The 21,743-nt window shown below is 38.0% G+C and overlaps 2 protein-coding genes across 2 annotated transcripts in view; both read left to right on the top strand.

The window, feature by feature from the left end:
* The window catches only part of LOC134801497 (uncharacterized), a 318,534-nt gene that overhangs the window by 256,686 nt on the left and 40,105 nt on the right, over positions 1–21,743 (top strand). The window lies entirely within an intron of this gene.
* On the top strand, positions 4,132–6,168 carry LOC134801392 (uncharacterized). The gene is made up of 2 exons (XM_063773924.1): positions 4,132–5,154; positions 5,532–6,168. Exons 1-2 carry the CDS (start codon positions 4,147–4,149, stop codon positions 5,535–5,537), a joined length of 1,014 nt encoding a protein of 337 aa, XP_063629994.1. The 5' UTR covers positions 4,132–4,146; the 3' UTR covers positions 5,538–6,168.

The raw sequence follows: 21,743 nt of genomic DNA, 5'->3' as shown, positions 1-21,743 counted from the left end.
AAAAATAATCATTGCATACATTTAAGGATTCGTTCTCGCATTTTTTTATTTTTGTTAAATCATGCGCAGTAGGCGTTGATGATTTCCGATGTGCAATTTTATTGATAGTTTGCCACAGTTTTTTAGGCGTCTTGGTGTTTCCAGTGAGTTCTTTTTTTTCATATTCTGCTTTGAGATTTCTAAGGAGTTTAATAAAGAAATTACGATATCGTGTATAAATTAGTTTTTTAGTGGCATCGTTAGGAAACTGCCTAGAGATTCGATGGAGTTTATCTCTTTGTTTTGAGCATCTAATGAGCCCAGGAGTCATCCAGGGTTGGATACAGAATTTAGAGCGGCTTACTTGAATAATTTTGGAGTTTTTAGTGATCGCATTTGAGACAATAGTGGAGAATACAGACACTGCATCATCAACATTTCTTGCTTGTACAACATGAGTCCAGTCAACAGATTCGAGCTCTCTGTACAGTCCACAGTAGTCAACTTTTAATCGTGATCTCTTTTGAGTTGTGTTCATATGACGTTCTGATTTGATACCTACCATAATCAAGTCATGGTCAGTAAGGTCAGTAGAACAGACAACTGATTCCGCATTAAAAGTACTTGGGATAAATATATGGTCTATGCAGCTTTTACTATGTGTTGGTCTGTTTATAGATGAGAGTAATCCATGTGAAGCGAGTAAATCTAGATAACTAGATGCATGCTCGTCATCAGCTGCTGACCCTAAAATGTTAATATTCATGTCACCTGACACTATAAGACAAGAGTTTCGGCAGACGGACTTGAGGAGTTGATCCAGGGACAGAATAAAATTGTCAGTATTAGTGAAGGACGGAGACCGATAGAGACCTAGAACTGTACAAACGCTGGGGATATCTATCACTAGGCAGTTTGCATCCACTATTGCCGGTTCTGAAAAGTTTGGTGACCATTTGTTATTTACATAAGCGACAACTCCACCTGATTTATTTATATACTTATTTGTACTGTGTGATATATAACCTTCAATTTGTCTAATCGTAGAGTTTTCGTTAATCCAACATTCACTGAAAATAATAATATCAAAACTAATATTCAATCGTGCAAAAATCAATAAGAAGTTATCAAAGTTCCTTTGCATACTTCTTATATTTACTTGAAGAAGTTTTAGTGTGTATTTTGTGATAATGGGACTACATTCTTCAGGAGTGGAGATATAATGGCATTCAAGGTTAAAAGAATTGTCGATTTCAGTCATTAGATCAAACGTTGCCATTGAAAATATAGAAATAGCAAATGTAATGATAGTCCAGTATAGTAATGCCTCCATAAGTTATAATAGCGTCCCATGCGAGGAATGAATTGTGACACAGAGTGATATGATTTTTAAAGCAAAATGTAATATGTATTAAATGTTCTTTTTTAAGTTTATTTGTATGTGTGTAAATATTTGAATGTGTAACGTATGTGTAAGTGTAATATGTATACATATTTAAAATTAGGTGCAAGTAATGCATGATAGTTAGACACAGTTGGTAACATTTTAGTAAACATAGTGTATATGACCAGGTCAAAAAAAGTCCGACAAATATAAACGTCTTACATAAGTTATTCGTCGCGCTTTCCTGACAGCTTCTGAAGATCTTCATAAGATCGAATTTGAAGGGCCGGGCTTCCATCTTTACCTTCGTGCTTTCTGACGTAAATGCTTCCTCTGCGGGTCCAGCAGTATCTAAAGCCATGCTCCTTGACCCATGCTCGCGCGTCACGAAATAAACGCCTGCTGTCACTTGTCAGTCGCTCATTTACAAATATTTTCTTTTCAGGTTCTGTTGGAACAATGTCCTTGCTATTGAGCGTTGAGCGCCGTGTCCTTGCATTTTTCATAAACTCTTCGCGTTTCACTCTTCGCACAAAGGAAACTACCAAGGGCCGTGGTTGAGCGCCGTCTTTGTCATCTTTGCGGCGCGGCGGGCCCGTGCGAGATGCGAAGTTCACATCAACGTCTTCGAGCTTCATTCCCAATTTTGAGGCTGTTGTTAGTACCATGTGATATGGGTTCTCATTCGGAGTTTCAGGGAGGCCTATGATTTCTAGTTCAGAATTCAGAGTTTGTTGGGTCTGCTGATTCAATTGTTTTTGGAGATCTGCAACTTGGGCCTTAAGTAAGGAGTTCTCCTTTTCATTTTCCTCTAGTTTTGTAATGCGTGTTTCATAGATATGGAGCTTTTCGGATAGCGTGTCAAAGCGACTGTTAAACTCTGTTCGCAGATTAGACATATCATCACGCAGCAGTCGTATTTCTGATATCAGTGAGTTCATGTCCTCCGGCTGGTTGCATTGCCTCTCCTCAGCTTTGTTCGTATCCTCCAGGTCCATATCATCAGGTGAGCTGGTTATAGCGGGTGGTGTCTGCCCGGCGGCGGCGGGGGTGCACTTTACGCACGTCCAGTTCGACTTTGGTGTCTTTTTAAAGTTCGATGCAGTTAGATTCACGCAAAGGAAGTGGTACAGTGAGCTGCAGTGGCAACACACAAGCTTTTCAGCAACCTTCACTGGTCTTCCACATTCGCCACAGGTACTCATGATGCCAAATTTATCGAAATAACGTAGCACTAGCGATAAAGTTAACCAAAGTTCGCGGCCGGCGCAACGATTCCCGGAAATCCTTCGCAGTCGCTATGCACTAGCTTCTGTGTATACTAAAGGGCGTAAGTGCGGCGGATTTTGAATACACTTACGCGTTTCACTGAGTCGGTCCGGGTTTTCTGTGTTTTGTACTTTATTGCAACTTATATTCTTAATCACATTTACTTTTACTTATCCACTAAGATGTTAGGGATGTTTTAGTATAAGTTTCGAGTCATAAATCACATTTTAAACCAGTAAAATTAATTTATTTCTACGGAGCGTTTAAAAACGCAGTTGTTGCGCGGGAAGCGCGCGTTATTCGTTCATACATTGCGTGTTTATATCAACCTACTAATACATTGCGTGTTTATATCAACTTTAAGGTGTACTAACAATCAAAACTCCAGATTTCTTTTTAAAGTCGCTTAACCCTTCAAGTGGTGGTCAACCAGTTAATGGTTGGATCGAAAAGTAGTAAACTGGCGGCCCACCACTCACGGATCAATGCGAAAACCAGTAAACTGTCGGCCACCAGTCAGTGGTTAATGAGGTGTTGCCTCGGTGTTGCCGTATTTAGAGGTGAAATTGAACGCATTTAAGTATAGTAACGCTCTTCTAACGCCCAAAATTAGGTAGCGACTTAGACAAGGATAACATACCGTCATTCTTCCGGAGCGGAGTTCGGTTAGGTCTGGCCAAATGTATAAACATTATAATAATTTAATTGCTATATTCAAATAGCGTAATTAACGCTTGTTATAACGATATATGATTTAATATACTTTCAAACATAGAAAAGCTTAAATCGACGATTTTGTTAAATTCTCTTAATCTGCGCTGACCACCCACCGGGGCCCCGCCACGTGACTGCTTTTGAGCAAATCCGCGGCGCTACTTGACTACTTTTCGCGTTTTCGCTGGCGCCACTTGAAGGGACAAATGTTAGTCAGTTTGAGGAGTTCAGTCTAAATACAGTCTACACTTTACAGTTTAAGTAGTTTATAGCTCATTGCTCCTGTTACAGGCTCAACCTAGTGCGAATAATGCATGCTAATATCGGAAATTTCGAGCAACTATCTATGTCACTTATTTCGTCTTAACTGGAGTAAAAGAGATAGTTACTCGAAATTTACGATATGCGATGTACGCGATAGGCCCTCTGCTTTCTGATAGTACAGTTGCTTCAAGTTAAGTGTTGTTGCAGCGGTGTACACCGAGTCAGCGGTGAATGAGAATGTAACGTGGTTCCCCGTGACCACGTCGGGGTTCATTGACATGAAAATAGCGACGAGAGGACCGTGCTGGATCGTGCTCGCGCGGAGCAGGAGTCTCGGTTCCAGATTTAAGAGGATGGTAGGTGGCGTGACGCTTCACGTAGAAACACCTTATACTTGTTATATATGGGTATATTTATATATCTGGAATAAGTGGGTAGGCAGTCGCGTAATAAATACTTGCCAAGCAACACGTCTTTTACTGATCAGTGGCGGCGAATGGTAAATTATTGTGTAATTAAGTGTTTTATCGGTAAAAATGGCTGGCAAAGGTAAATTTTCGGAGTTTGATGTGAAAACGGGGAACTGGACCTTATATTGCGATAGGTTGGACATGTACTTTTTAGCTAATGGCGTTACGGACGATTTGAAACTACCAACCTTGATTGCGAACGTAGGGGAAAGTGCATATGAATTGATAGTGAATTTATGTAGTCCGGCCAAACCATCTACATTAACGTACGCTAAAGTGGTGAAATTAGTGACAGATCACTTGGAACCCGTGCCATCGGCGTTAGCAGAACGTTATAAGTTTCGGCAATGCAGACAACAAAAGGGGCAATCCATTGCCGAGTACGTGGCCACGTTAAAACAAATGGCGAGGTTTTGTGACTTCAGTAGCGTGACTAACGGGCTAGAAGAGAACCTCCGGGATCAACTAGTGTGCGGGATTACCAGTGATGCAATTCGACAGAGGTTATTTGCAGATAAAAAACTCGAATACAGTAAAGCGGTACTGATAGCGACTACAATGGAGTCAGCGGAGAAAGATTCTAGTGCGGTGGAATCTCCGGCGTTAGGAATGCACTACAATGCCAGCCAAAGTGGAAAAAAACAATGTACAGCGTGCGGCGACACTAGACATGAGCGTTCCGCGTGCAAATTTAAGGATTACGTGTGCGACACGTGTTCACGTGTCGGTCATTTACGGCGTGTGTGTCCCGAAAAGGAGGGGCACAGAGCTAGGGCAAGACCTGGAGCGACAAAGAGTTGGGGAACCAGCCAGGAGTACGCAAGTGGCTCGGGAGGCCGCGGCTATAACGAGAGGGCATGGACCGGCCGGGGAGGCAGCACGGCCGGCAGGAGGCGGCGAGGCGCGCGCTCGGGCGCGGCGCCCGCGCGCCAGCACTGCATCCGGGAGCACCCCGGGCCGGCCGAGGAGGCGAGCTGGCGGGGCGACGGCGGCGAGGGCGCGGGCCCTAGCCGACGCACGGACAGCGACGACGAATGGCCGATATATCAAATGGGACTGAGTCAGTATCCACCGGTATGTATGGAGATACTTGTACAAAATATGCCATTAATTATGGAAATTGATACCGGATCCCCCCTTTCGTGTATAAATAATGACACTTACAAGAACAATTTCAGTCAACTAGAATTAAAGGCGTGCCGTATACGATTATTTGCCTATAATGGTTCCCGCATTTATCCTTTAGGCTACGTTGAAGTGAAAGTGTCGTATAACAACTGTGTTAAGACGTTAGATTTATATGTGATAGATAATGGAACCACGAATATATTAGGACGGCAATGGCTTGCCGAGTTAGATATTCAGGTTCCGCGATTAAAGGTATCAAGTGTCAATAAACTGGAGAAGGATTATGGAAACCCGTCTCTTACTATGAATGATATCCTTTCCAGGTTTAAAGATGTGTTCGACGGAACCCTGGGTTGCTTCACCGGCGGGCGGGCCACGCTGCAGCTGCGCGAGGGGGCGGTGCCTGTGTATTGCCGGGCGCGACCTTTGCCCTACGCGCTACGTCAGCGCGTGGACGCCGAATTGGACGCCATGCTGGCGTCGGGCGTCATCACACCGGTCGACCACTCGGACTGGGCGACACCGCTGGTGGTGGCGCACAAGGCGGACGGCGCCATCAGACTGTGTGCGGACTACAAGGTTACGCTAAACAAGGTACTAATGGTAGACAGATATCCCGTGCCCAGGATTGATGACCTGTTAAGTAATATTAGTGGCTACAAATATTTTTCCAAGCTTGATCTATCACAGGCCTATAACCAGATTCTTTTGGATGATACGGCAAGATATACGGTGGTCAACACACATAGAGGTTTATTTCAATATAACCGTCTCGTTTATGGTTTGTCCTCGAGTCCCGGCATATTTCAAAGGATCATGTTAAATTTGTTCAAAAGTATGCCCCATGTTATTGTCTTTCTTGACGATATATTGATCACTAGTAAAACGATACAAGAACATAATCAACATATACAGGAGGTCTTGCACATATTGCAAGGTAACGGGTTAAAAGTAAGAAAAGATAAATGCGAGTTTTTTGTAGATGAGGTTAAATATTTAGGGTTTATTATAAACAAAGACGGCGTGAGGGTTGACACGGATAAGGTGGCACCGATTATTAAAATGTCGCCTCCCACCAATGTTTCCGAATTAAGGTCATTCTTGGGTATGGTTAACTTTTACGGGAAATTTATTAAGCATTTGAGCGATATTCTGGCTCCTCTTTACCACTTACTTCGGAAAGGTAAACATTGGGTGTGGGGTGGCAGGCAGAACGACAGTTTTATCAGAGTTAAGAAGGCCTTGTGCAGTGTGGAGGCCCTGGTACATTATGATATGCGCCTTGCCTGGTGACATGTGATGCGAGTGGACACGGCATTGCAGCGGTGCTGGCTCAAAGCGGCGGCGACGGTGTTGAGCGCGCCGTGGCGTATGCATCGCGCGCGTTGACGGCAGCGGAAATGCATTATAGTCAGGTGCATAAGGAGGCGTTGGCCATAGTCTTTGCCATAAAAAAATTTCACCAGTATTTATACGGCCGTAATTTTGTTCTTCGCACCGATCACAAACCACTGGTTACGATTTTTGGACCAAACTGTGGTGTTCCAACGGCCGCCGCGAGTCGATTACAACGGTGGGCTATACTATTATCGGCATATGATTTTACGATTGAATATGTTCGTACTGATCAAAATACCGCGGATGCCTTATCTCGCATGATACAGAGCCATCGCGACAACGGGGTTCAGGAGCGCGACGAGGTCCCTGAACAGACGTATTTACATTTTGCCTCTGACGCGATGTTGTTAGATTATAAGCTATTACGTAACGAAACCTCGAAAGACATATTACTTAGTCGGGTGTTGAACTATTTAAAAGACGGTTGGCCGTTAGATGTGGAGGTTAGAGAGTTAAAACCGTTTTTTAATCGCAAAAGTGAACTATATGAAGAACTCGGGTGTATTATGTGGGGTCACCGGGTAGTTATACCAGAGGCATGTAAAGAAAAAGTGTTGCGAGAACTTCATGAGCCACATATGGGTATTGTCAAGACTAAGGCTTTAGCTAGAAGCTACGTGTGGTGGCCCGGCATCGATGAGGCGGTGGAACGCGTTTGCCGCGCGTGCGCCGTATGTGCCGCGGTGGCGGACGCGCCGCCGGCCCACGAACCGCGCCTCTGGCCGTGGCCTGAACGTCCTTGGGTACGGTTGCATGCAGATTTCCTCGGTCCATTGGCAGGTACAAAATATTTAATAGTAGTAGATCCACATTCAAAATGGATAGAGGCAATTAAAATGTCAGGTACGTCAGCGAGTTATGTAATAGACGTGTTTAGAGAAATGTGGGCGCGTTTCGGTTTACCAAAACAGCTGGTGACGGATAACGGTCCCCCATTTACGAGTACTGAATTTCAAGGTTTCCTAGCCAGTAATGGAGTGGAACATATTTTTACCGCACCTTACCACCCAGCGTCGAACGGGGCTTGTGAGTCAGCGGTAAAGATATGTAAAAAGGTAATGAAAAAAAGTATGGAACAAGGGACTAATATGCATACGGCGTTATGTAGATTTTTGTTGAACTACCGGAACACACCTCATTACGCCACGGGTTACCCTCCAGCCAAGCTGTTGCTAGGTAGGTCACTTCGAGCCAGATTAGACTGCTTAAAACCGGAGCTGGCGTCACGGGCGCACGAGCATCAGGATCGCATTAGGAAGCAGGCGAGAGGTGTACAAAGAAGTTTTCAAGTAGGGGATTTAATTTGGTATAGGAAATTCGGTACTAATAAAACTAAATGGTGCCCGGGGCGCATTGTAGAATGTCTTGGCGGTACAAACTATTCAGTTAAGGATGAATCTGGAACGGAGACGGTACATAGGCACGTAGATCAAATTAGGTCGAGAGTGATAGATCAAGCAGTACAAAATAATCCATTTGAAAATCCAAACGAGACACCACAACATCGAAGTTTAGCGTATCCTTTGCCCTCGCCCGGCCCGGCGGTGGGCACTGAGGTGAATGATGATGATGACGCTGCAGCTGGCAACACACAGGCACCGCCGATTGAGACGCAGCCAAATATTACTATGTACCCGCCCGCGGCAGGTCAAGCAACTCCGGAGTTACTGGTGGCTAACCGCCCAAAAAGAACGCGATTCCCTCCAATAAGATATGGACTCGAAATTGATTGAATACTTTGTTTAGGTAATGGCCTCTGTCGTTATTCATTATAGTCGGTCAAGGAGCACGTACCAGGAATTATCGCTTGTCCCTTTCCAGTCAGTTTTTTTTTAATGTGTACTCGACGGTAAAAAGGGAAAAAAAAACAGGCTTATTGAATAACGGAGATGGCTCACAGGAAAGATTAATATTGTATTAATTTTAAGTTACTATTTTTTTTATTATGTATGATCTCATTAGGTAGGTATCAAGGCATAGGAATTAGCTCAAACTCCTTAGAGTAAACGACTTTAGTAATATGATAACAAAGAATATTCTGTTGTAAATGAGTTTAATAATCAAAAGTATTACACAAAAAAAAAAACATGATGGCCCTTCAGGCGAATACTAAACCTACCTAGGTACCTATTAATACGTGATCAATACGAAAATCTATAATAAATAATTTGTAAGAACAAATGTAATAACACTGGGCGAACAGGTAAACCTGTAGTTATGTACACGTAAATGTTATCTTTGTCTAATATCAACATAGGTATGTACCCGTGTTAAAGTCAATAAGACTAAATAGACGATTAATTTTATTATTGATTGCATTTTTTTGTAACTATTTTTCAAATCAACATTTACATAATAATATTGTACTGGTTACGTTATTTCCAAGGAAATTATTGTAGTTTTAGGGTGGAGGTAATAGGTAAAATCATTTTCAATACTTTCATAAATGTTATACCTACTTAGTTATAGTTTACTTTCTTTTTAATTTACAATGTGCCTTATGTAATATTTATAACACAATTATTGAATTATACCTAGCACATAAATGTAGCACACTATACTCAACTTTGAGGATTGTTTTAGAATAAGGGTGAAGGTGTTATATATGGGTATATTTATATATCTGGAATAAGTGGGTAGGCAGTCGCGTAATAAATACTTGCCAAGCAACACGTCTTTTATTGATCAATACTAACGGCCTGATTCTTATTTCATATACGCCAAAAATTTGATCTAAATACGATATGGATCGGATCAAGATCTAAATTTTGACGTATATTAAAATTAGAATCAGGCCGTCAGTAGATTCCTATTCACCATCGGCGTAACTCTCATGTTCTTGCACTTGTTTATAAAATAATATATACTTTCCAAACCACACGACTCCTCTATATCTTAGGGCCGGTACAGACGGAGTGCAACCCGACTGCAACTTGTATGAGAACTGCACGCCGACGTTGCAGTTGGTGTGCAGTCGGCGTGCACTTCCCATACAAATTGCACTCCGTCTTAAAGAGCGGTTCAACCTGTAATAATGTAATAACAATACCGTGTGGTGACTGTACACGACATTTAAGCCAATCAAATTACATTTTATCGAAGAATATTACTGTAGGGGAAAATCATAATCATAATCATAATCATAATCTTTATTGCTTGTGAGAAATGGGTTACATTGCCAGTAATTACTATTGTAACAATATTTCACGGACTCACCAAGACTCTACCTTTACAGGTGTACAAACAAATATTAAAGTGAAAGTGGGATAGAACCGTGACGTTAAGGGAAAAGTTAACAAAAATCTTAGTTTTATTAAAATCCACGAACTTTACTAGTCTCTGTGTAATTGACTTAATTAACTATTAGTCTGATCACTATTTAGATTATCATACGTGGACAAAAACAATCAACGTATAAATCTCTATTTTGTCCGGTTTTATCCCATGCCTTGTCCATAACAGTGTATATTAAATCCTATACCCGATTTTGCCCATTATATTAGTAAAAAAATCAATCAAATGGAACTCGTTAAGTTTTTCAGGGTCCCGACCAGTAGGTACACACTTTATGGGCTCATTTTTAGGGTTCCGTACCTCAAAAGGAAAAAACGGAACCCTTATAGGATTACTCGTACGTCTCGTCTGTCTCTCTGTCTGTCTGTCCGTCTGTCACAGCCCATTTTCTCCAACAGTACTGGACGAATAAGTTGAAATTTGGTACACATGTGTAAATTCGTGACCCAAAGACGGACAACCTACGTAGGTAAACAAATGAATTTTAAACATGGAGGCCACTTTTGGGGAGTAAATGAGAAAACAAAATGTTATTTAAACTATATTGTGTCACATATCAAATGAAAGACCTCATTTTGAATATATATTTTTTGTAATTTTAAAATAAATAGTTTACAGTATACCGTAAAACTGGGGTGAATAGGGATTACGAGGGCAGTTGGGTTATAAATGGGGTGAGGAGGGATAACAGAGGGGTGAGATGGTTTTTACAGGCTACTCCTACGAAAATTATATATTCTAATAACAAATCAAGCTATTATAATGTTCATAATCACAAAGTTTTTTTTTTTCGGTTCCGGCTGTCAAACAGTGAATACGCTAATACGATCGTTCCTAGCAATTCAGTGAAATAAAATAGAAAACCCACAGTGCCAAACAAAAAACGAACTGCTTTCTACTAAACGAGTGTCAAAGTGATCAATCAACAATAAATCTCGCGAAAAAAGAAGAAATTATACTGTGAAAAGTGAAAATATACATCGCGAATTTTGAGGTTATAAAAAAAAATCACAGACAACAAACGAGTGACAGGAATATCAGTATTGCCACATAAAAAAAACCGTTCCGTTACGCAAAATGAACGCATCGCTGCAATTGTTATTTGATAACCTAAAAATTGAAATAAATAATCAACTCACACAACAATCGCAGGATCTCAAACAAGAACTCCACACTTCCATAGCGAGTACTTTAGTGAAAAATATAGACGAAAAACTCTCGCCGCTAATAGAAGAAAATAAAAAACTCACATCCAAGATAAAAGCTTTAGAAGAAAAACTGTGCGAACTAGAAAAAAACGAGAAAGAAAACAATATCATACTATTCGGTTTACAAGAAGATGAAAACTCGAGGGAAGATTTATTCGAAAAAGTGAAAGAAAAAGTGAAAAATGACTTAAAAATAGAACTTTCATTTAACGAGATCAACAAGATACATAGGATTGGCAGAAAAAATGCGGAAAATAAGGCTAAGGGACGACCAGTTCGAGTTTCATTTGTTAGAGAAGCAAGGAAACGACAGATAATGAAGTCAAGAAAACAATTTAAAGACGTATATGCTAGCGAAGACTACCCCAAGGAGATTCAAAACAAGAGAAAAGACTTACAAGGAAAAGTTCAAGAAGAAAGGGAAAAGGGGAATACAGCTTTTATAAACTATGACAAGCTAGTGGTAATAAAAGGGAATAAAGACAACAGGAAAAGTTTGCCTTCAGGATCACCTCAGCAGGAAAGCCAACCAATGAAACTTCTAGCAACATCAGACGGAAGAACAATGATGAGAAGCAGAACAAACTCGCTGTCGAAGACTGCTGAACAACCAACCACAAGCAACCTCTAGCAATTAAATACCAGCCGGAACACACATAATCACACACAATTAAATAAATATATATCAAAGAAAACAAACAAACAACAGCAAGATCAACAAAATGAAAACCAAACAATAAATATAAATAAGAACAAATTCACCAACGAAACACATGATAAAAAAATCAATTCAAATAAGTCACCAGGTATCCCGGTCAGTCTGGCGACTAGCAATGACCAAATCCCCCCAACAAATACTCAGAGCTATTTAAAACTACATGTATGGACGTACAATGTCCGTACACTCATGCATAACTACAGGCTAGAAGAACTCGAGATTAGTTTAGAAAAGTTGAAATGGCATATCATAGGACTAAGCGAAGTAAGAAGAGAAGGAGAGAGCCTAATGGAATTACAATCCGGACATCTATTCTATTACCATGGAGCACAAAAAGGATTACACGGAGTGGGATTTCTCATAAACAAAGAAATTAAGCCACACATAACAAAGATATCCCATATAACTAACAGGCTGAAATCAATAATGTGTTTCATGACGTTAATGTTTGGATGGAAGCCAATAACCTTCAAGTAAATTTACAAAAAACCAAACTAATGGAATTTTACTCACCACAGGGCAAACAATTGCAACCAAAGATTAGTTATAAGGATTGTGAGCTAGAAAATGTTAACCAAATAAAATTCTTAGGCATAATAATTGATACACATAGCAACTGGCACCACCATACAGAGCATATTTTAACCAAATTAGCCAAATTCATATACCCTTTACGAAGACTAAAAAATATATCGTCAGAACAAACAGCCTTACTTGCCTTCCACTCATATATAATGTCAAATCTGCGTTACGGACTAATAATGTGGGGAAACAGCAGCAATAAAGATAGAATCTTCAGATTACAAAAAAAATGCATTCGTTTAATTTACGGTATCAATCAAATGGAATCATGTAGACCATATTTCATTAATAACAGAATACTTACTTTCCCATCACTTTATATATATGAAGTCTGCATATTTGTAAAAAATAATCCAGATTTGTTTCCTGTAAAAAAGTCTACTACTCAACCAATCCGAACCAAATACATGTATGACATAATACGCGCTAACCCTAAATCGGCACTCTTATCAAAAAGCGTTATATGTATGAGTATAAAAATATTTAACAAACTTCCCACAGACCTTAAACAATTGGCATCATTACCTTTCAAAAAAAGCTTGTTTGATTGGCTAATCAAACGGTGCTTTTATAGCATAAATGACTTTTTACAGAGCTAGTACACGTTATTCATTATTATTGAGTCTATCTAGCATAGTTTATTGTTAAAAGTGTTATTGAAGTTTAAAAATTGTATTTAGTTCTAAGACAACTTACCAATATTGTACGCTTTTGTAAGGCAGGATATGGAGAACATAAATATTTTGTACCACCTTTGTAAACCTCACCCATAACCATACAATAAATATTTTTTGATTAAAAAAAAAAAAAAAAAAAGAATAATAACCCTAGATCTGGAAATAAATAAGAGAACCTATACTTTCATTCAAGCATATGCACCCACCAGCAGTGCCTCAGACACGGAAGTAGACGCTTTTATGATGAAAATCGAATCTACTTACTGGAGTAGTAAAGCAAATAATAAATACATCATGGGCGACTTCAACAGCCATATTGGACTCCGCAAACCAGGTGAAGAAGATACACTAGGACCATATAATTTTGGCACTAGAAATAAAAGAGGAGATGGACTAATTAACCTGGCACGGACCTTGAATCTCAAAGTAGGAAACACCTTTTTCAACAAAAGACCAAACAGAAGATGGACTTGGGCACACCCTAACCAAACAAATAAAGCCCAAATAGATTTCTTCTTAAGAACAAACACAATGTACAAGACATATCAGTGGTAAGAAACATAGACTTTATATCAGACCATAGACCAGTTGAAATAATAATAAATACAAAGGAAAGCCGAAGAAAGATCTTTCATAGTCAGCAACGCATACAAAGTGACTCTGCAGACGCAGTACACAACACAACAGAAAAGTTATTTACAGACATCGATGTTAGAGGCTGTGAGACAGTACAGAAAAAATACAATATTATTGAAGAAACATTGAAGAAAGCTATAGAACAGTCTACTAAAAGAAAAGAAAACAAAGACACAAACATATACTCCACCGAAACAAAAAGATTCTTAGAACTGAAGACACAATTGCAAGAAAAAGAAAAGAAAACCAGGGCTGATAAAAACAGGCTAAAAGCAGTAAATAAAAGAATAATAAAACTAACAAAGAGAGACATTGAGAATCAAAAAATGAAAGAAGTAGAAGAGCTACTGGCTTCTAAATGCGCTGTAAAAGGAGCAGAAAGGAAAATGACATTAAGAAAAGAACTCATTTCTAGCATAAACCATAATAGTAAGAAATCTGAAAGTAGAAAAGAGGTGGATTCTGCAACAGACTTCTTTAGACAGCTATACTTAAATAAGGAATACGACCCAACAATATATAACAGGAAAACATGCAATGATGTGGAGCCATTCCTCACGGATGAAATATCGGCAGCAATAAAGGAACTTAAAACCGAGAAAGCAATAGGACCAGATGAGATTTGCAGTGAAATTCTAAAATACTCAAGCTACGAATTACACAAAGTCATTACTTACATGTTCAATGAAATAATAAAGAACGAAATAATACCCGAACAATGGAATATTTCCAACATTACTATCCTACATAAAAAAGGAAACAAAGACGATCTAGATAACTACAGACCTATAAGTATCATATCCTGCGTCTATAAACTATTCATGACAGTGATGACCAAAAGAATACAAAATACACTAGAAGAACACCAGCCAGTGGAACAAGCTGGATTTCGGTCAAATTACAGCACAATGGATCATCTACATACGCTTAACCAACTTATAGAGAGAGGCACAGAGTACCAAAATAAAGATATATACATTGCGTTTATAGATTTTACAAAGGCCTTCGACTCGATAGAACATACATTTCTATTCAAAACACTTGAAGAACAGGGCCTAGAGGTAAAATATGTCAACATACTAAAACGGATATACCAACATAGCAAGGCCAGAATAAAAACCGATAAATATGGTGAGCCATTCTGGTTGCAAAAAGGCGTAAAGCAAGGAGACCCTATCTCTCCGACATTGTTCAACGCATGCCTGGAGGCCATCTTTAAAGTACTGGAATGGGAAAACAAAGGTATAAATATCAATGGGAAGTACATAAATAACCTACGATTTGCGGATGACGTCTTAATTGTGGCCGAAAAACCAAAAATACTGGAGGAAATGATCTTGGAATTTGACACAGCATGCAAGGAAGCAGGTTTAGCAATGAACATGAAAAAATGCAAAATTATTACTAACGGAGATAAAATACCAATAAAGCTTGGAAGAAACAATATGGAATATGCTGAAGATTTCACATACCTGGGACAAATGGTTTCCTTCAAAGACAGACTCGACAAGGAAGTAGACTACAGAATTAGCAGAGCGTGGAAAAAATACTGGTCTCTAAAATCAATTCTAAAGAGTGACATGTCGATGGCCATTAAGAAAAAAGTATTTGATACTGCTGTCCTACCTACCTTAACCTACGGTGCCCAAACCTGGAGCCCCATCAAGAAACACACACATAAACTGAAAATTTGTCAAAGGGCAATGGAACGGTCCATGTTAAAAATTAAAATTAAAGACAGAATCAGAAATGACACTATAAGAGAGAAAACTGGGGTAAAAGATGTAATACATACAATAAAAAAGCGTAAATGGGCCTGGGCTGGCCATATATGTCGTACTACAGATAACCGGTGGACCAAACATGTCACAGAATGGTTACTAATAGACACACCGAGAAAACAGAAAAAACCGAATACAAGATGGAGAGATGAGCTAAGAAATTTCGACAGATATTGGTGGAGAACGGCACAGAATAGGAAGGAATGGGAGACACTGGGGGAGGCCTTTTCCGCACACGCGGCATGCAAATGAACAAAATAAATTGAAAAACAAATAAAATTTAATTAATAAATGTAACAACAATGAAAGTGTAAAAATAACAAAAACGCATGAAATAAAGGCTATTACTATTACTATTACTAATCACAAAGTGTCGATCCAACAATTTTCAACACTCACCTTAGTAGGAAATCCCTCCTGACCCCTACTACGCGCTACGGGTGAGATGGGATTTCCTACTATTTCGTATTTATCTTTAAAGTTATGAAATTGAACTACACAAAATCATAAAAAAATTCAATTCAAACGACCGGAATATTTATTATGTATAAAAATCAGTTTGCCACATGTAAAAATAAAGTTTTATCGAGGTTTAAATGTCAGTTTTGTCCCTACTCACCCCATAATCACATAATCGCAATAAAAATACAATTTGTAGGTACTTAGGTACGTCAACGTACGACAAATTGGTACAGTGATGAATTATATGGAATTTTTATATCAGGCACCGCTAAAATGTTCTCCTTGTTTAGTTTCTATACGTCGGCACGCGCGTCATTCAACTTTTTTTGACAAACTTATAAATAAACTTAAGTATACCAAGATGGTAGGCAGCAGTGACCAAAGCGTTGGTCAGACTGAAATTATTAAGGCTACTTAGATAGTTTACACACGTTAGACAAGGGGTAAAAAAAACTGCCGTGTCCTTGTTTTGCCCCATGTCACTGTTTTGGACTAATCCCCCTATTCTTTATTTAGCGTTTTATTTTGTTTTAGTTCTATTACGGATTTGGGAAATGGCAGAAGGACAATACGTACTATGGTTTAGTGGGGCTATTAAAGGACGAGGAGGAAGCGAACGATATTCCATGGGATAGGCGAACGATGTTGGTGAAGGGTCAGTATTGAAATTATGATAGCCTTTTTAGAGCACCGTACAAAACTTTGTTCACGGTGCTCTTATGGGATCACTTCGGTCTTGCAAATCGGTTAAATGCGTTTTTCTCAAAGACCGTTTGATGTAGGTACCTTAAATTTGGAATAGTTATGGCAAGTACCATCACTAACACTGTGAATAAGGCAAAACTGCTTATTTCTGATTTTAGGGGGAAATTTAGGGGGTTAGAGGGGTAGGCTGAATTTTATTTTCAACTAGACGGGCCCGCAGCTCCGCTCGCGTAAATGAAATAAAGACTTTGTCTTATGTTTAGTTAAATACCGATATTATTATGTATTGAACCCTGCCAGGGTTTATAACTGTGATAGGGACTGCTTATTTGTAACCGATATTTGGATAACTTAATTCGCAAATTTCTCAAAAAATGATGTGATTTGATAAAAGGCAAGATTGTATTTTTTCATCTACGTAGGTATTTATTTAAAACTTGTTTCAACATAAAATTATGGGGTTGCATTTGAATTACGCATTATAGGGAGGAGGGAGGGAGTAGGAACCCACCCGAACCCGGGTGCGTATCGATGGCTATAAACATTTTTATTATAATATCAGTTGCGATAACGCTTATTTAGTATAATTATTAAATGATATAACAACACTTAACATTTTTTCATATGATATATATTAATATATTATCATTTTATATAATGATTAATTGATCTAATAACATTTAGCATAACATTCTTGAAGTATAATGCATATTTCCTATACCGAATATGATATAAAGTTATTTTCATCTAAAGTAGAATTGTTATAACCTTTGTTGATATAATGTATTAGACATATAATTCCACATTTACTATCACACACTACAAAAAACGATACTCTTTCTACGTATAACGAACTGCTATTTATAACTAGGTAGGTAAGGTTAAGAACTGCGACCCCTACACAAAACCAACCGCTACCAGAATACTAGGTTAGGTTAGGTTAAGAACTGCGACCCCTACACAAAACGAACCGCTACCAGAAAAGTAGGTTAGGTTAGGTTAGGTTAGAATTGCGTCCATTACACAAACAAACCACTACCAGAATACTAGGTTAGGTTACATTGGAATTGTGACCCCTATATAAAAAGAAAGGAAAAAAGTTTAGATTAGGTAAAGATAACCCAATTTGCAAAGAAAAATTGATATATATACCTATATATATTTTTAAATTAAACATTGAATGTTTTTTAGATTCAAATTGGAAGCCTCACGATACTTGTTAGTCTGCACGTGTTTGCTGTAAAAAAAAGTATCAGGCGTTAAACATTTACATATGTCGTCATAAAAATGCCTATATTATACCGAATAATGCTTATATAATAATACTTGTATAATAAATGAGCATTATATCACATGATCGTTATAATAAATGAGTGTTATATCAAAAGATAATTATATAAAATGATATTAAACATTTTAATAATATCCCAAATGTATATTATACAAAATGAGTTATTATATTTTCTGAAATTATATTAAATGTTGTTATACCTACAGAAAATATATAAATTATTTTTATATCGATCATTACACACCCCCCGAACCCAACCCCAAAGTTAGGAATTCAATAGTTACCATGTAAATATTTTTTTTATTTTTTGAGGTTATGTTCAATAATACAACCACAGCGTACGAAAGGGTAACCAATTTGGACTTAGAAAATTTCGGACTTAAAAAATAAACATTTTTGAGCACTTTGTCCGTATACATGTTTTTGACCACTGTATTTCTTTTTTGACAGCGAGTCGGGTGTGTTGTGAACGCAATATACCTAACACTCCTCCTCGCTTCGCTCGTCGTCGTACCTAACGGTGACTCTGGCACTGTATTTCGTTCCGTCACTTCCGTCACACGTAATTTCAAACACTTATAAAAAAAACTACGCGTCTCCTAGACACAAATCAGGTGTCGTTTGAAAGGGGTGACCAACCCCTATAAAATGCCACCCTTCCCCCCGCCCCTCCCTATAATGCGTGATTCAAATGCTAACCCAAAATTATTATTTATTTTTATAAGCCCAATTGAAAAAACGTTCATTAGATTAATTTCCGCCTTAAGATGAATATGTACGACCACCGCCCATAAATCGCATTTTCATACAAAGGTAAATAGTCCCCATTTCCCTGTCTGGATATTGATATTACTTACGACGGCTACGGTGACGCAACGACCGAAAATGAGTCCGGGCTTCCGACACCAGATCACGCCATGTTTCCCGGTCTTGCGATAGCTCTCGCCAGTCGCCATGGCCGAGGTTGAGTAGATCTTGTGCAACCCTTGAGCTCCAAAATATCTGAGCATGCACTTTAACTACATTATAATTTACATTGTTCAGATATTTGTGAATACCTCGGCCGTTCCGATATATCTGATGGGGACTGTTCAGCAAGAAGAAAAAATCCTACCTGGTCGAGTCGTATCGTATTACGCGAGAAAACAGTTCCCGAATTGGTTATATCTGTAAAGTCATTAAAGTATAATTATCACACACACACACATTATTACGGGCACCATCCCTTGGACTTGCTATCAACTTTGTATTTTTGGTCCATCTCGGCAGCCCGTTCCCCGGACGAATGGCAATGTTTGCTGTAGCCGTAATAGTCAATCTGAATAATATAACTCAAAAAGAAATTTAAAACAATAAAATACAAATTATTAACACGATAATCATACGATAATACTAATTTGATTGATAAGTCATTTATGGCATAACTCATAAGTCACTCGTATGGTTATAGACTAAGGTTGAGGTTGACAGCACTTTTTATTTTACTTCGTGTAATAAAACGCCGCAATAACTGTATACCAACATGACAAACATAAACATTGGGTATGTCTGTAGCACCACATCAAATAATTTTGTCTGTACCACCACCGAAACGAAACTAACCGAGAGTTGCCGAAAATGGTCGATCATCGTAAAATGAATATAGTTATGAAATTTTCTTTTGCTTATTGTAAATTAAATACGCATCGAAAGCGATAGTTTTTATGCTCTAGTTGTATTCTCATATTTAGATAATAGATTTAAACAGTTTTTTCTTACCATACGTGCACGATATTCGAGATACGTGTCAAAAACTTTTTTAGTAATTTGTAAGGGCCATCTCGCTTCTTCGCTCGTTTTTTATCCCGTTCTGTTTTTTCGATTTTATATATATGATTGTAAGAATCGTGTGAGGTACCATTAGAAAGCTTGCAAACAATTGAGTCGATGGACTGATTTTGACTTCATTTTAGAGTGCAGTAGTTTCGTTAAAAAATGCATTTATAGTTGCAAGTTTTCATACAAAAATGTTCACCTCTGTCCTGGCGATTTTCGCGAAAACTATAGCTGACAGGCAGCTGACCAGTCAATATGCAACCAAAACAAGCATGAAGACGGCGGGAAAATTATCAGGTTAACTTTATCTTTATTAGTTTTTCAACTGCAGCCTGATCTTTGGTTGCTTAGGGCTAGCTAACTGATGCTTACACTGGTCTTCATATTAGGAAGTATTTTTAGCGAGAAAGATCCTTACTTAAAACTTTGGCATTGAAATTTATGACTTATGTCTTTGATACAAAGTTTAATTCTACTTACTTACTTTTGTGGGATATTTAAATTTTTTTCTGAATAGCCTACTATAAGAATGAGAGAGAAAAACATATACAAAATACAACCTTATTATAATGCAAATAAGTTTAAATTTCGAACATGCTTTCCAACCAATGGACTATCTCAGTAGCTGGTTTGTTAGTGCACGACACCTTGCATTTTGTGACTTTGCGCTGAAACTTGGCACAGTTTATTCTTAGCTGGTCTTTAGCAGATACAGACCGGGAGACATCGAGAGCCACTTTTCATTTAGTGCGGGGGAGGAGGGGAAGTTCGACGCTGCCGCGCTTCACTTGGAGCAACATTTCTCTAAAACTATACCTTAGGGCATGTGATATATCATTTTCGGATAAATTAAGGATGAGGAATTTATTTTTAAAACAAAAACAACGCACTTACTAACAAAAAAAAGGATAAAGTAGAAAAGACTAAAAAACGTATTTTTGATTTATTTATAATTAATACCATTTTTTTATTTAAAGTGTTGCAGCAATCTGAAAACAAAAAATATTGTCGTAAAGCTACACTTATTACGTTTAAAAAAATATATAGTTTATTATACAAATCTGTTGACAAATGGGAAATAAAAAATAATATTAAGCGTGGGTCAGAGTGATCTCATATGAAGGTGGGAAGGTTACTTATAATTTGTTCAACAATCGCTTATTTTTTTTAGTTTTTCGTAAATAATTCGTAAACGGTAGCCCACAGCAAAAAATATGTTTTACCTAAATAATCTGTTTCAGATTTCTTATAAAATAAGTGCTACTTTTTTTCGCTAGGATCAATATTAAAAAAAAATATTGTAGGGAGAAAATAAATTCTAAGGTCCCCTTTTTTAGTCATTCGTAAATAACTCGTAAACGATGGCCAATAGCAAAAAATGTTTTATTACATGAATAATTCACATAAAATTTCCTACGAAAAAGGTCATTCAAACTTTTTCGCTAGGATCTTAATATTATAGGTTTTTAATATTGATCCTAGTGAAAAAAAAGTAGATGCTATTTTATGACAAATCTGAAATAGATTATTTACGTAAAAGATATTTTTTTTTGCTATGGGCTACCGTTTACGAGTTATTTACGAAAAACTAAAAAAAATAAACGATTGTAGAACAAATTATAAGTAACCTTCCCACCTTCATATGAGATCACTCTTACCCACGCTTAATATTATTTTTTACCTCCCATTTATCAAGAGATTTTTATAATAAACTATGTATTTTTTTAAACGTAATAAGTGTAGCTTTACGACTATATTTTTCAGATTCCTGCAACACTTAAAAAAAAGGTAATTATAACCCTTTACGGCCGGGAAAAATATTTTGCAAAAACTCATGAAACATGCATTTGAACAGTTTTCATTTGTTATAAAATACACGTAAAAAATGATAAAAAAAATCCGGTCGTTGGACTTCATCGTAAAAAATCGCATGCACGAAAGTGACGTTCAGGTATTATTTGTAAATTC

The sequence above is a fragment of the Cydia splendana genome, chromosome 22, assembly GCF_910591565.1.
Source record: "Cydia splendana chromosome 22, ilCydSple1.2, whole genome shotgun sequence".
NCBI lineage: Eukaryota > Metazoa > Arthropoda > Insecta > Lepidoptera > Tortricidae > Cydia > Cydia splendana.
This window is presented reverse-complemented; position numbering and strand designations above follow the sequence as displayed.

Coding starts and splice junctions, on each gene's coding strand:
- LOC134801392 (XM_063773924.1), top strand. CDS start 4,147: ATGGCTGGCAAAGGTAAATTTTCGGAGTTTGATGTGAAAACGGGGAAC.